The 16,190-nt window shown below is 40.0% G+C and overlaps 1 protein-coding gene across 8 annotated transcripts in view; it reads left to right on the plus strand.

The window, feature by feature from the left end:
• HIPK1 (homeodomain interacting protein kinase 1) overlaps positions 1-16,190 on the plus strand; it is a 105,231-nt gene that overhangs the window by 35,637 nt on the left and 53,404 nt on the right. For all 8 annotated transcript variants that reach the window (XM_088454446.1, XM_088454447.1, XM_088454445.1 and 5 more), the window contains exon 2: positions 3,353-4,430. In XM_088454446.1, the coding sequence (XP_088310572.1) occupies positions 3,355-4,430 (1,076 nt within the window). In that variant the 5' untranslated portion in view covers positions 3,353-3,354. The remainder of the gene's footprint in view (positions 1-3,352; positions 4,431-16,190) is intronic.

Consider the following 16,190-nt stretch of genomic DNA (forward strand, 5'->3'; position numbering starts at 1 on the left):
CTTTTAGGCCTCTCAAAGATTATACTTTCTGTCCCGGTCTCTCACAATTTGTCTAGTTTTGGTTAGGACTTTAGTGTACTCTTTTTGCTTCCTTTTCTGCTCTAGGTAATATAAAGGTGCCATATTAATACCATGGCAATTGGAAGTAGTTTTCAGTGTTACCTTGGTATTATAGATCGTGCTTCTTCAGACTGGACTCTCAGCTAGCTGGGCCTATAGGCAGGATGTGGCCAGGCATCTTTTAGCAGATTTTATGTAATGGGGTATGTCTATCCCAGAGAGCCCTTGCAAGACCTCAGACCAGTGTTACTCTTCCTGTTTTTCCTGGTCAAACTTTTTTTTATGTAAATTCACTGTCAAAAATTAGTTTAAAATGCTGTACAGAAAAAAAAGCAAATTTGAAAAGGTCATTTTAACCTGATTTTTGAAGGGGAATTTTGTCTTGATCATATTCAATGTTTCCTGTAATCAAGAGGGTGGGGATTTATCAGAACGTGTAAACTTTATTTCTACTCATAAACAATGAAATACCTGTAAAGCTGCATACACACACAACTATTTTGTAAATGAACGATTGTAGTAAACTATTTTCGTTTGCATATTCCCTGTCTGACTAAACTACAAACGTGAACGCGCGTTCCCGATAATCGTTAATCGTTTTAACTTAGAAAGTGAACGATTTTTTCAATGATTGAACGATAAACTATATCGTTAACAATAACCGTTAAAAAAATCGTATGTGTATACACCTTTAATGTAAATTTTGCCTGGACCCACCAATCTTGGCGTTAATTCCTTGCCTGGCTGTGCTGTCACCATCTGGCTGAGATGCAAATATTACATAGGGACTTGCAGAGCTGAGTTTATGTGTGTGTGTGTGTGTGTGTGTGTATATATATATATATATATGTGCATTCATCCCAAGTGAATTTCCCCCACGCATTTATTTTTTAATTAGGATTTACCATATATATCTTCGAATACCCAATTAACTTTAGCTTTAATTAGGACATTCACCTTAATTGTTATGAGGTCATTATTGTGTGTTACCTGTATTAGAATGGCCAGTTGTATGGATGGGGTTGGGCTCGGGATCCTGGCTGTCAGAATCCCGTTGCAACCATCCTCCCCCCCCCCCCCCCCCCCTTAGTGCCTAGCTCTTACCCTCCCTCTAGTGCCTAGCCCCAATACTTACTGTCTGGATGCCGGCGCCGGTATTCTGACAGGTGTCAGGATACCGGCGCTGGCCTTCTAGGCATTGGCATCCCAACGCTCTGTATTTTGACCTGATCCCGTATGCATGATTGTAATCGCTAGACAAAATACCTTTTTATAACTGATTTTACAGCCAGACTCCAGAAGCTTTGAGTCTTTAATGGCTGGTTGGAGAATATTTGACATCGCCAGTCTAGTGCTAGTTTTGCATCCCATTGGTCTGTTGTGCAGATACCAAGCCCCCAGTAGCACTTTCTGGTTCTGTAACTGCTACTTTCACTATCCCATGCCTGTACTTCCAGAGAAAAACTTCTGAGTTGTAAATCAATGCAGCCTCCTTCACTTTGTCTACACTCTCTCCCTGTATGACAAAGCTTCTGCACAGATGAATAGAGAGATACTTTTTAATGTCTGTCTTTACTGGACAGATCTGTGACATGTCCATTCAGCTACTTTGTGTAAGGTCTACGTGTACCCCTTGGAGGACAGTTGTCATCACTGGCCCACTAGTGATTTAGAAGAAAGTGCAGTAAAATCAGATTTGCCTAGGACCCCTACCCACATGTTTCTTTATCCCCGGCCTATTTAACTGTGTGGGGAGAAATATATATATATATATATATATATATTATATATAATTTTTTTTTTTTTTTTATATATACAATGCTGGCTGAAAAGAGCATTATGAGCACCTATTTGATTTTCACTTTTACAATAGCAAATTTTGTGGTGTGTAGCATTTCTAGTGGTTCTTACTTCCTTGCACTTTTTTGGAGACGACAGCTTTTTTTGTGAGCTGAAGATTAAGCTATTGGGTAAAATTCTCGCACATGTCAGGGTAAAAGGACACATACATTTATGCCCTGTTAGAAGTTTGGAAGATGCATGGTCCCAGATCATTTGACTTAAGGTGCCCATCCACTAGAAGATAAAATTGAGCGATTTGTCAACGATTTATATATCTTTGCAAATCTGTCTAAAACGACCAGCGATGCACGCTCCCGCTGGTTGTTTAGACATCTATCATCTGGCAAACATGCTGGACAACCTGATGATAACGTCAGGGTCAGCATGTTAGGGGATGATTGATGTGCCTACAGTGAACGACAGTCTGTGATGTGCCTGCACTCAACGAGCAGACAAACAACTGCATGATTACAGCGTTTTAATCGTGCAGTCGTTTTGAGGTCGTCTAGTGGATGGGCAGCATAACTCTATCTGAACTCTCCCCATTTACCAAAAAAATAAAGGTGGATGTAGTTAGATGTATGTGCCAGAAGAGAACATAGTTCAGTGGTCTTGTAACTGCAGAAGTTTTAAGATATTTTTCTGTGCATGAGATCCAAGAGAGCAGGGCTTTCTATGCGAGGCAGGTAATTCCACCTATAACATTACTCCTTATTATGTTGTCAAAATATTGCTGCATGACACAGGCCTCACTGTAACAATGGAAAATGAAATTGAATTTGTTTCAGTAAGCTGGGAATATAACTGTTTTTAAGGGTGAATGATTGGTGAGAAGATCACGCTAATGAAACTGCATTTTTTTTTTTTTTTTCCTTTTGTATTGAAGGTCTTTGGGAACGATTCATTAACAGACTGGGGTAGATGTATCAAGCCTTGGAGAGCGATAAAGTGAAGTTGCCCAAAGCAATCGGTCAGCTTCTACTGTCCTTTTAGCATAGTCTGTGAAATGACAGAAGCCGATTGGCTGCTTTGGGCAACGTCTCCACTTTATCTCTCTCTCTCTCCAAGGTTTGATTTTTCTCCCATATGTACGCGATGTGCTGTTCCCAATAGCATAACACATCCATCCACTTTGTAAGTTGCCCCTTGCAACCGATAGAGGTGTGCATGAAAACGTATGATGTCAGAGGTACTGTAACTGGCTGTGCACAGCCGAGCATCACCTGTAATTGAATTTACCCCTTTGCGTCTAAGGTTTACTTAGTCGTCTTATCAAAGCAACTGTGATGAGTGGTAAATCAGGCTGATTTAGCGTTTATTACAGTTGACATTTTAAATCTATCAAGCAACGCTGTTGATCATCGGCTAGATATGTATGTGATGTTAGCATTAATCTTAAAGGAAAAAATTATATATTTTGCTGTTTTTAATACATTATCTCTGTTTTCAGGTATGGCATCACAGCTGCAGGTGTTCTCCCCTCCTTCAATATCGTCCAGTGCCTTCTGTAGTGCAAAAAAACTCAAAGTTGAGCCTTCTGGCTGGGATGTTACGGGACAGGGTAACAGCAACAAGTATTACGCACATAGCAAAAACCTCTCAGTCGCTCAAGGGCATACAAGTTCATCTCACCAGGTAGCTCATTTCAGTCTACCTGTATACGAGCCAAGTCTCCTTATCCCAGCCACTGCAGCAGAGCACATAGTGGTAACTGCCGCAGATAGCACAGGCAGTGGAGCCACCACCTCATTTCAGAGCAGCCAGATCTTAAACCACAGAAGCAACGTTTCTTTATTGGAACCTTACCAAAAATGCGGACTGAAAAGAAAAAGTGAAGAGGTGGACAGCAACGGTAGCGTGCAGATTATTGATGAACGGCCACCTCTGATGCTGCAAAACAGAACCGCGGTGGGTGCAGCTGCCACAACCACCACTGTAACCACTAAAAGCAGCAGTTCCAATGGAGAGGGTGATTACCAACTCGTCCAGCATGAAATCCTTTGTTCCATGACCAACAGCTACGAGGTCTTAGAGTTTTTGGGCCGGGGGACATTTGGTCAAGTGGCCAAATGTTGGAAGCGTAGCACAAAAGAAATTGTGGCCATTAAGATCCTAAAGAATCATCCATCCTATGCCAGGCAAGGTCAGATAGAAGTAAGCATCCTCTCGCGCTTAAGCAGTGAAAATGCAGATGAGTACAACTTTGTGCGGTCATATGAGTGCTTCCAGCACAAGAATCACACTTGCCTTGTTTTTGAAATGTTGGAGCAGAACCTGTATGACTTCCTAAAGCAAAACAAGTTCAGCCCTCTTCCTTTGAAGTATATTCGACCCATTTTACAGCAAGTTGCCACTGCCCTAATGAAGTTGAAAAGCTTAGGACTGATTCATGCTGATCTAAAACCAGAGAACATCATGCTGGTTGATCCAGTACGCCAGCCTTATAGAGTGAAGGTGATAGACTTTGGCTCTGCCAGTCATGTTTCAAAAGCTGTGTGCTCAACCTACTTACAGTCTCGGTACTACAGGTAAGACTTGTATTATTTCTTCAAATGCATTGGAGAATTTCAGGTTGTCTGTAATGCTACGTTACAAAAATATTTTTGAGATGTTAGATTATATTGTGCATTCTCCCTGAACAATCTGGACCTCAGAACTAGAACAACACATGCTGAACTACTTACAGATGTGCAACGCAACTTGTAGCGCACAGAGGATAAATGTATGTCAACACAACACGTGAGTGGCGTGCGACCGTTAGGGCCGAGCATCATTTTTGTGCAACTTTTTACCTTCAAATGTGTCTTATTTGCAAACTGAGCAACTTCTGCTGATTAAAAGGATATGCGGAATGCCTATATTCTGTGTGCAACTGTGGGTGTATCTGCATGTGAAATGCTAGGTTAGTGTCAGTAACTGTGACACTGTAGTGTGACCTTTTGCATGCAGGTACACCCACAGTTGCACACAGAATATAGGCATTCTGCCTAGAATTTTTAATCAGCAGAAGTGTCCTTATCTCATCGCTTTGCGAATAAGATGCATTTTAAAAAAAAGTCGCACAAATAGATGCTTGGTGTAACTGAGTTGCGCCACGAAATGGCACAACTAGAGGGGCTGTTTAACACGCAAGGAGGCTAGATGTATGTGTACACATCTGTGGGTTCTTAGGTTTTACTAGACCACAGGTTCTCAAACTCTGCCCTCAGGACCCCAAACCATGCATGTTTTCCAAATCTCCTCACAGAATCAAAAAGTTAAAATAATTAACTCCACCTGTGGATCTTTTAAAATGCGTCAGTGAGTGATGACTGCACCTGCTTGGTGACCTGGAATATGTGAACGGTTTGGGGTTCTGAGGACAGAGTTTGAGAACCACTGTACTAGACCAACCAAATTCCTGGTTCAAAATGGAAGACTTTTTTTATAAGGGACAATTTAAATGATTTGCTTTGTACCATTGGAACGGAGTGGGAATACACGTAACCTCTGCATCACAACCACATTAAACATTTTACTGTGCACCCCTATTGGAGTGCGAGCTAAAATAAGCAATGTGGCCTACAGCAAGTGTCAGTGATGCCTCATAGAATTGCCAAAACCATGCTGGAGCAAACTTACACATTTTTAATCTCTGCTATAGAGTTGTTTTGTGTTTAATGTTTTTGGTTCATGATTTCTATAGAAATCAGTAGCAGTGTTGCACTTTCTTGCAGGCTGTAACAACCTACTATATATACGTGGGTAGAATAGAAATAGCATTTTCCTGAATATGTTTTGTCAGTGACCAGCAGAGAGAAAATGACATATAAGCTTGTATAAAAGGTGTGTTCAGGTAACTTTGCTGGGTACATTTTGGAAGCTCTGTAAAACTGTATTCTGTTTATGGTTTATATGATGCCATAGCAATTATAAGCTGATCACCAACATTCTTCTAAAGTGGTGCTAATCCTGAAAATCATTTAATGCTATAAAGAGTGACCCATGTCTGGCCTTTCAGTGAATGCCTGAACAAGTTTTTGTTAATAAGAAATGTTTGTTGCTTGCACTTATTGCCACAATTCTGTGAATGTCAGTTCCAGGCAGTAAATGACTTGCGTTTTTAAGGCCATGTTGGCAGATTTCATAATTTTTGTTTTTATTTTATTTTAAAACCATCAGCCTGGTAACTGCCTGATGTGTAAAGCTGACTTGCAAAACTATTCTAAGTTTGTATAGCAACCCCCTTACCCTTCTGCATGATATTGACACCATGATATCGACAGCCGGAGGTTCGTGTTGGATGACAAGTCAATGCATAATCGCGTTTATTATGCCACACCCTGGAATACATGCCCTAAATGTGGTGTGTTTAGATGATTGTGTTTGTGAGGGCTGCCCTCTGGTTTACATTACAGTGCAACCCTGATATATCTGCATTTATTAAAGATGGGAAGAACACACTGTTGTCTAAAGGTAGGTACACACCTGACAGATATATCTGCAGATCGAGTGATCTTCAGATATATCGGCCCGGCACACCGCTAATGAGGGGCGCGATCAGTGTTATCGCTCCCCCCCCTTTGGTATAGGAGACTGCTCTGGCTGCTGCATTAGTAGCCTCGGACAGTCTCCCAGTGCAGCCCAGCACACAGCAGCAAGTAATTACATCCAAATCAGGTGAACGGTGTAGGAATTACAATGGTTTCTATATGTGCCTCCCACTTTTAAAGGGGCCAAAAGTAATGGGACAAACTAAACAATCCTAAATCTAACTTCACTTTTTAATACTTTGTTGCAAATCCTTTGCAGGCAATTACAGCCTGAAGTCTGGAACGCATAGACATCACCAGACGCTGGGTTTCATCCCTGGTGATGCTCTGCCAGGCCTCTACTGCAAATGTCTTCAGTTCCTGCTTGTTCTTGGGGCATTTTCCCTTCAGTTTTGTCTTCATCAAGTGAAATTAATGCTCAAATCGGATTCGGGTCAGGGAATTGCCTTTGCCATTGCATAACATTCCACTTTTTAGCCTTAAAAAATTATTTGGTTGCTTTTGCAGTATGCTTCGGGTCATTGTCCATCTGCGCTGTGAAGCGCTGTCCAATGAGTTTTGAAGCATTTGACTGACTATGAGCATATCATATTGCCTGAAACACTTCAGAATTCATTCTGCTGCTTTTGTCAGCAGTCACATCATCAATAAATACAAGGGAACCAGTTCCATTGGCAGCCATACATGCCCATGCCATGACACTACCACCACCATGCTTCACTGATGAGGTGGTATGTTTTGGATCATGAGCAGTTCCTTTCCTTCTCCATACTCTTCTCTTCCCATCACTCTGGTACAAGTTGATCTTTGTCTCATCTGTCCATAGGATGTTATTCCAGAACTGTAATGGCTTTTTTAGATGTTGTTTGGCAAACTCTAATCTGGTCTTCCTGTTTTTGAGGCTCACCAATGGTTTTACATCTTGTGGTGAACCCTCTATATTCACTCTTGTGAAGTCTTCTCTTGCTTGTTGACTTTGACACATACACCTATCTCCTGGAGAGTGTTATTGATTTGGCCAACTGTTGTGAAGGGGTTTTTCTTCACCAGGGAAATAATTCTTCTGTCATCCACCACAATTGTTTTCCGTGGTCTTCCGGGTCTTTTGGTGTTGCTGAGCTCTCCGGTGCGTTCTTTTTAAGAATGTTCCAAACAGTTGATTTGGCCACACCTAATGTTTTTGCCATCTCTCTGATGGGTTTGTTTTGATTTTTCAGCCTAATGATGGCTTGCTTCACTGATAGTTACAGCTCTTTGGATCTCATATTGAGAGTCGACAGCAACTGATTCCAAATGCAAATGTCACACCTAGAATCAACTCCAGACCTTTTACCTGCTTAATTGATAATTAAATAACGAGTGAATAGCCCACACCTGTCCATGAAATAGCTTTTGAGGTGATGGTCCCATTACTTTTGGGCCCTTAAAAAGTGGGAGGCACATATAGAAACCGTTGTAATTCCTACACCGTTCACCTGATTTAGATGTAATTACCCTCAAATTAAATCTGAAAGTCTGCAGTTAAAGCACATCTTGTTTGTTCCATTTCAAAGCCATTGTGGTGGTGAATAGAGGCCAAAATATGAAAATTCTGTCAATGTCCCAATATTTATGCACCTGACTGTATATCTGTTCATTGGCTGTGCAGCACAGCTAATGAGATATGTCTGTGAACGACGACGTTCACAGACATATCATCTGTACACACTGGCCGACGGGGACATGATATATTGACCGATCAATTGATCGGCTAATATATTTGTCAGTGTGTACCCAGCATAAGAGGAGAGATTAAGTGTCAACATGGCAAAATTATGCTCCTCCTCAACGGAACTTGGAATGATAAAAGCTGCGGCCACGACATTGTAGCACTTTGTATACAGAATCAGAGTCCATCTCACACAGATAGACAAGTGTCACATATCAAATGAGTTGGCAGTCTCCTGGTGCATCCTAGTTGCATCACTTTGAGATTTAAATGCATTTTCGGTGAAAAAAGTCGCCCGGTGCCAGTGTCTCACGGGACCTGTTACGCTGAGAGGGGCTTTTTAGCGTGACTGCAGCAAAGATGAATAAGGACACCTCTTTAGTAACAAATGTTTTGTTTTTATATGAAATCTTCATTCACATAGTGCTGTAATGTAATCTCCTCACATAACCTTCTGGTATTTAATCTCCTCCATGGAGTTCAATGAAATGATGAGTGATTAACAGTTTATATAAGAGATTTTAGGCACTTCTGGGCAGGAAATGCTCAGTAAAAAGGGGAACACATTTTGCACATTGCCTCCCTCCCCTTTCTTCATTTGCACATTTGCTAATCAGAAATTATTTCTATAAAGTCTCATTTTGAAAGTCTCATTAATGAGATGTTAGATTGTATATGTTATACCCCATTTCAGCTTTCACACCTAAACGCACATTGTCCCGGGTTTTTGCTATGTGTGAATGCAAACTACCTGGGTGAAAGTCCCGGTGGTGCACCACCCTGCTCAGTACTAGGGTCAGGGACTGAAGCCTGGGAAATAACAACCTGTGTATTTCCTGAGCTATCAGTCTGAAAGGGGTATTCGTGTGATTTTAAAAGCAAAAAACTAATGTGTATGTGGCCAGCTTTAGTGTTCAGGATATTATACCAAATTGTGTACCTGCTTTCACTGACACTATTGGTAGGTGTATGCATTTAATGTAAACTAAATATTACAATTAAAAAATAGAGCACTGTTTGTTTGCTGAGCTGTGCTCCTTCCTTTTTGTTATGCTAGTTTCAGATAGGACCATAAGTGGTTCTCCCAAACCACATTATAGGCGCTAAGATAGGCAACAACTAAATTGGTCAATAAGGATGATATAGCACTAAGTAGGATTGGTTGCTTATATTTCAAATGGGTAATGGGGCCCATACATATACAATGGATTGCCCCAATTCCCTGTTCTGCCAGCTGCTGGGTCGGGGAAATCCAACATGTTGGACATTCTCGATTCCCTTGCTCTGACCGAGTCAGTGATTTTTTTAACATGCGTTTTTTTTTCCAGGATCTGCCGACTGATCGCGGATCATCTGTGTCCATGGGTCGGCGCTTTTCAACGCCAATGATCTGTTTGGCAGATCGGGGAATTGGGCCGTAAATGTATGGCCTACATTATTTGTATCCCTCTGAATCACACTTTAGAGGAAGTCTTCCATATTGTACCTGCACTAATTGAAAATGGCACCATCGCAATACACTGTACTATTGTGGACCAGGAACCACACCAAGAATCTGAGGAAGTTTGCATTCTGAAAGGGAGGAAATGCAGATGCACACTCTTAGCACTAAGAATACTGATTAACAAAATTTATAATAAACTATCAATTAAAAAAATAAATATATATACACTATTTTATTATAAATCATCAATTAACATGGTTTTCTGTTAAGGTTAATGTTAATTGAAAGTTTATTTATTTTGTTCAGTATTCTTAGTGCTAAGAGTGTGCATCTGCATTTCCTTCCTTTCTGCTGTAGAACTACAGGTCTCAGCAAGGTAGCACCTCTTACTATCTTTAAGTTGGGATGTGCAGCCCAGCCCCTCTATTTTTTCCACAAGTTTGCATTCTAACCACACTGTATGATGTAAGGGCACAACACAGCCTTACAATAAAGTTTTATTAAAGTATTAAAATGCTTTCATATAATTTAAATAATAATTGAACCAGCTATACACTAAAACAAATTCTAAAGGTGCATACATTCGTAACCATTTTTTGAACGATTTGTCGTTAACGACTACGTAATCGTTCAAAAAATCGTTCAGTTTCTGAGTTATAACTATGATCGTTCAAGCGCGCTCCCGTTTGTAGTTCATCGTCCATTTCAGACTGTCCAACATAACTATTTTCATTAAGGGAAGGAACATTTTGTCCATCATTGTAAAAATCGTTCGTCACACTTAAAAAAAATCGTTCACTTTTTCAAGGGAAAATCTGACAGATAATCGTTGGTTACAAAATCGTTACGTGTGTATGCACCTTAAGTTAAAAGAATACCTGAGTGGGTATAAACAGGTGCTGAAATGTGTTGCTTTCCTAGCAGCTACTAAAAAAATGGGGGAGTCACTCCCTAAAGATACAAAATCACATGCAATAGAACAAGTAGCGCTGGTGATATATAGGTATTATAAATGACATATAAACTGTGGTAATGAATATATAAAACTATTTATTATAAAAATGTTGCTGATTCCACAATAGGATATAACCAGTCAGCACATAACATTAAAATCATGAATTCTCACCCATAATCTCAAGTCTATAATGAAACTTTGATATAAGATTTTAATAGGTACCATCGATGTTGCCTCAATTGGGGACTGTTCTTTAGATGTTATCACTGGCTGCTGCTAGAGGAATGTCCCTTAAGATGTTGTAATCCAATTGGTGGGTCCTCAGATGATGCGGTCTCCTGTATGATATAATTGCTGCTTGGTAAAGTGCCTAGTGCCGCTAGAGGAGTGTCCCTTATGTATGGTAGTTCCAATAGTGGGTCCTCAATTCATGCGGTAGCTGGGCAGCAGATTCCTGGATGCAGCACAGATGTTAGACATATCACTTAGTCCTCGGCTTCAAGGACTAGTGTAATGGATAAGCAGCAGGGTCTGCTTGTAATAGGAATGTAGTCTCCCAAATCGCTAAGTCCTTAGCTCCAAGAGTTGCTGGAATGAGGTGATGGTACAAACGATGTCCCGACAAAGATCTATGAATTAGGGTGATGTCCAAGAAAAGTCCTGACGCGTTTCCCTGCGTCTAGGCGCAGCTTTATCAAAGGTAAGAAATATATATCAGGCATGGTGCTTTTATACCCTTAAATAGGGTTATTAAGTGGCACCTGATTTCAATTAAGAAAATACCACAGATAAAATTATTACTAATTTTCACCAAAGTTACATTTGAACCATACATAGGTAAATACAAATATATAAACATATAGATACTTAGAATGCAGACCCATTTTTCAAAAAAACTTTTGTTACCATACTATATAGAAAACATTATTATTAATAATGCTTGGGACCAGGAGTATTTTGGATACCGCAATATTCCGTAATTTGGAATATATGTATACCATAATGAAATGTCTTAGGAATAGGGCCCAAATCTAAACACAGAATGCATTTATGATTCATATACACCTTATATACACAGCCTGAAGGTAATTTTATACAATATTTTCAATAATTTTGTGGCTCAAACAAAGTTTGTGTACATACATGAAATTAATGTGTCTTATACATACAGCCTATAGGTCATTTTATACTCTATTTTTAATAATTTTGTGCCTTAAACAAAGTTTGTGTACATTGAACCATCAAAAATCAGTGTTCACTATCTCAGTCATGCTAAAAATATTCCGTATATGGATATGGGAGACTCAGCCTGTATAAATCTTCTCCTAATGAGACTTCAACAAATAAAAAAAATGCTAAATACAATGTAAACTGATCGCAGTATATTGCCATATAAAGATATGCAATATATGGGAGGAACAGTTTCAGACCCACAATAACAACAGCTTTGTGGTTTCACTTCTGATGAACAGCTGCATCTGTGGTTCATATAGCTGTTCCCAACCAACTTTAAAATGTCAGTACCAGCATTGAGGTACATATTTATGATGTTGAGGACTTTTTCATTTGAAAGACCTTCTGACAGTACAAGGATTATTTTGCTAGGGGACAAATCATATAAAGTACATAAGTTCAAAGTAGGAGGTGCTTTCCAGAGTCACTTCAAATGGAAACCACAAAAATAAACCATAAATAAATGGCTTTTAGTAGATGCTGCCTTATAATCGAAGTAGTCACCTCGGAAAGATACCATCACAAAGTGTAGGTAAAACAGCGCATATGTTATATATCGAACATGAAAATGTTGTTACCCAGGGTAATGCCCATTGGATCCACGTAAAGAAAATAAAATATTTTTATAAAAAATAGAGAACCGTGTGAGTATCCTTTTTAAGGAAAATAAATAAATAAATTTAAGCTCAATATCAATATGTAATCATAAAAGGGGTCAGAAAGACAGACATATATACGTTAAAATCGGTCATGTAATTAATGACCCCTATCATTCATGTGTATATAAGGTGTATCTATTCCACCAGAGGAAAAAGCAGTCCCACAAAAGGTTAAATCGCTGTATATTGGTTGTGTAAAAGTGCCATATGACAGTGTTACCGGTACCACTCTGTTATTAGGGGAGAAGCAGCAGGGTTAATAATAACCAGCAGCTTGTGCAGTCTCTTGGCTGTAGTAAAGCTCCCACAGACAATCTATTCCAGAGTGGCTTTGCTTTAAATGATCCGGTTCTTATTGTGGTATAAGTCGGAGGTTCTCAAACTCTGTCCCCCGGACCCCACACAGGTCATGTTTTCCAGGTCACCCAGCAGGTGCACAGGTGTACTCATTACTGTTTGGGGTCCTGAGGACCGAGTTTGAGAACCTGTGGTAGAAGTTATTCCAAAGAAGGTATCCAATGAAATGTCCAAAGGATTTTTTTTTTTTTTTTTGCTGGACGTTTCACTGGATTTCAACAGTATTCATTGATTTAACCTTTTGTGGAACTGTGTTCCTCTGGTGGAATAGATACACCTTATAATTAAATGACAACACATTTTATGTATATGACAGATTCTAATGCATGTCTTTCGGCCACCTTTTTATGATTGCATATTGTGCTTATTAAATTTGCTTTATTTCTTAAAGGATGCTCGCACGGTGGTTGTGTTTTTTTTTTTTTTTATTTATTTTTTTAAATAAAATAAAATCTATTTATCTGCGGAAACAATGGAAGTTACACAGGGTAAACAACATTTTCATGTTGGATGTATAACATATACACCTACACTTTTTTTTTTTTTTCTGTCATTATTTTGCTAGGCCCAGCTTTGCACTTCCACAAACTAGGTCACTCATGCAGAATTAGAAATGTAAGGGCATCTCACCACACCTGTCTTTAGAAATCTCAAACAGATTATGTTATAGAGACTTTACCCTTTTGTTTAGTTATATAATAAAAGGTGTGTCTTGAGTCTTGCTGTTTTTAATGTAGTTGTGTGAACTTTTGCCAGGGAACATCTTTCACAATGACCTGAGTGAGTTAGAGTATTTGGGTATGGACACCTATGTAGGGTGTGTTGCCATTAACAGGATTGAAAAAAAATCACATTTGATTTTAAATGCATGAAATAAAGATTGTGTTCTAATGACAGTGGTAAGTGCATCCATCTATGTGGTCTCTGAATATTACCAACTGTTAATTTAGCTCACAAGGCAAATATTTAGCTTAGTCAGTGTTTATAACAGGTGTCATTGTTGTTTTTTGCTATACAAAGGTTTGGTTATAGGCGAGTTGCGTTTAGAGATGTTGCTATGCCAGCCATGTAAATCCAGACACATTCCACGCACTTCATGGCTGTGCTGCTGTTAAACTGTTTGCATACATTTGGACTAATTGTATTGTACAAGTGTTTCATGTGTCTGCATTTACTTTGCTGAGCTGATCAACATGGTTTTAAAGTTTAGAAATTTAGAATTGGTTTAGTAAATACTGTAAAAGCTATTTGTAAATGTAAGTTCAATCTTCAACTAAATCGCCAAAATGTAGAATTTTTTTTTTTGTGTGAACAATTTAAGTAAAATACATTTTTCCAAGGTACTCTGACATTCCATTTCAGCTGTGTTTTAAAAGTGAAAATGGTTTCCCACTCCAGCAAACACTGCAATAGCATCTACTGCATTTGAGAGGCTGTCAGCAATAGTATTAAAGGTCAAATAGAGCATGCAGTCACCGGAGCTGCTGTGACATTGCTGGTGCTACTTGTGTGACTAATCTTCATTGCACATTTCTGCACCTCAAGTTTGTGAAGGTGTCGCACACTCTGCCTACTTCTAGGGGTACCCCTATTAGCAGGCACTATATGCCATTGCACACATATTTATCATGTGGTACCCTCTATATGACCAGTTTATATGTACACCTCTATGGGAGTGATGCAGGAGTTGGCGATGTATGGGCTTCGTGATTCAAATCTTTTCGCCGGTGGCTCCGTGTCGTGCACTCGACAGAGTAGTTCAATTGTTCCATTCAGGCGCCGGCATTTCTGCTCGTCCCTTCCTGAGCAGGTGAGTATTAGTGTGTGAAAAGCAGTGGTTTGGGGGCCCAAACGGGAGTTTGGACACCCTAACATGTACTTTAGACGGGTTTAGCTGTTTTATGTGACTAAACGCGGTAGATTTGGGCTCTACAAGTGCAACAAATTGTAACATTGGGTGCCTATTAAGTACATGACTTAAAAAACAATTGATCGCGCCCACGGAGACGCCCTCATGCAGAGCTCACCAGTGCTCTGTACTGTTCCTGAACATGTCGTCACGTGAGGGGGTGGCGACACCATCAGGAGAAAATGTAGAGCTTCCTGGACATGTGCCGAGCATCCTCTGGACACTAAGCAGCACTGCAGCAGCGCTACTGAACTGAACGACACACTGCTATCCAGATGCAGGTCCCCTGGGGCAGCAAAGGTGCCACCCCAAGGCCCTGATGGCATGCTGCTAGGGAGAAGTGAAAGAGAATGGTGGTCATAGTAAATTGTAAACACAACACACCACTTAATGCTGCTGTAGTACACAATGAAAGGAGCGTGAATGTTCTTCTATGTGTTTGTTTGTTTTGTTTTTTAAATTCTAAGGCAAGCTCTTATAAATAAAAAGTACTTGCAATTGTGTCCACCCTCCGGGGTAATAAGATTCCCAAATAAAGTGCTCAATCTTCTTTCTTTTGCAATCGGGGAGAAATTTCTTATTTTTCTCCACTTCTATCCTTCCTAATTTTGCTTGGTGTATTCTCTGGGAATTAAAAATAATCCACCTTCTCCTCTCCGTACGAATATATAAATAAAAGAAAAAGGGTGTATATATAGTGCAGTATTGTTTATTAATACAAGTGATTTAAAACATTGGTAAAATAGCCACCACTAACAAGCAGAGCAGCATACCAGAATGAATGGTGTGCTCACATAACACACCCTAACAAGCATATAAAAAGCTTTACCAACAACCTCCCGGGTTTAGGCACTGGAAATACTTCAGGTTCTGTATATCCACCTTAGTCATCAGCTTACTTCACCTGGATTACTGCCCTCCTTCGCTCACCAACATATTTCGGCTCTATATGAGCCTTTATGAAGGTGTATACCTCTGGTGGCCGCCTCTCCTATTTATACCCTGATCTCTTTTCCCATTGGTCATTGCTTCCTGTTCCAATTAACCTACATCCAAAGGTCTACTTCACTTACATATATCAGGAGGGGTACAAGGGTATCCCGGGGCTTTCATACACACATTATTTCTAATAATCCGGGCCATCGGCGCTTCTATATGATATATATAATATATCGCGTGCATTCCACCCAGTGTTAAGGTGCGGTAACCTGCATTCTCTGACCAAAGTGCTGGGCACGCGGCTGATAGCCCCGCACTATGCAGAAAAAAAGCTGCACGTCTGGCACTTGGCCGGATTTCTCCTTGCATCCCCAGGGGGCTGCAAGAAGAAATCCTTAGCCCGCCCAAACAGCGCAGTGTATTGAATAGCTTCGGGAGCTCCCTCCCCACGGCTATTCAACATCGCACTGAATTGAATCGCCCCCATTGTGTTGTCCCAGAGTTTTTTTTGAATGTGGAAATCTTTAAAAAGGACAGTGTTTGGCAACTGTT

The sequence above is a fragment of the Taudactylus pleione genome, unplaced genomic scaffold, assembly GCF_031769625.1.
Source record: "Taudactylus pleione unplaced genomic scaffold, aTauple2 ptg000615l, whole genome shotgun sequence".
Lineage (NCBI taxonomy): Eukaryota > Metazoa > Chordata > Amphibia > Anura > Myobatrachidae > Taudactylus > Taudactylus pleione.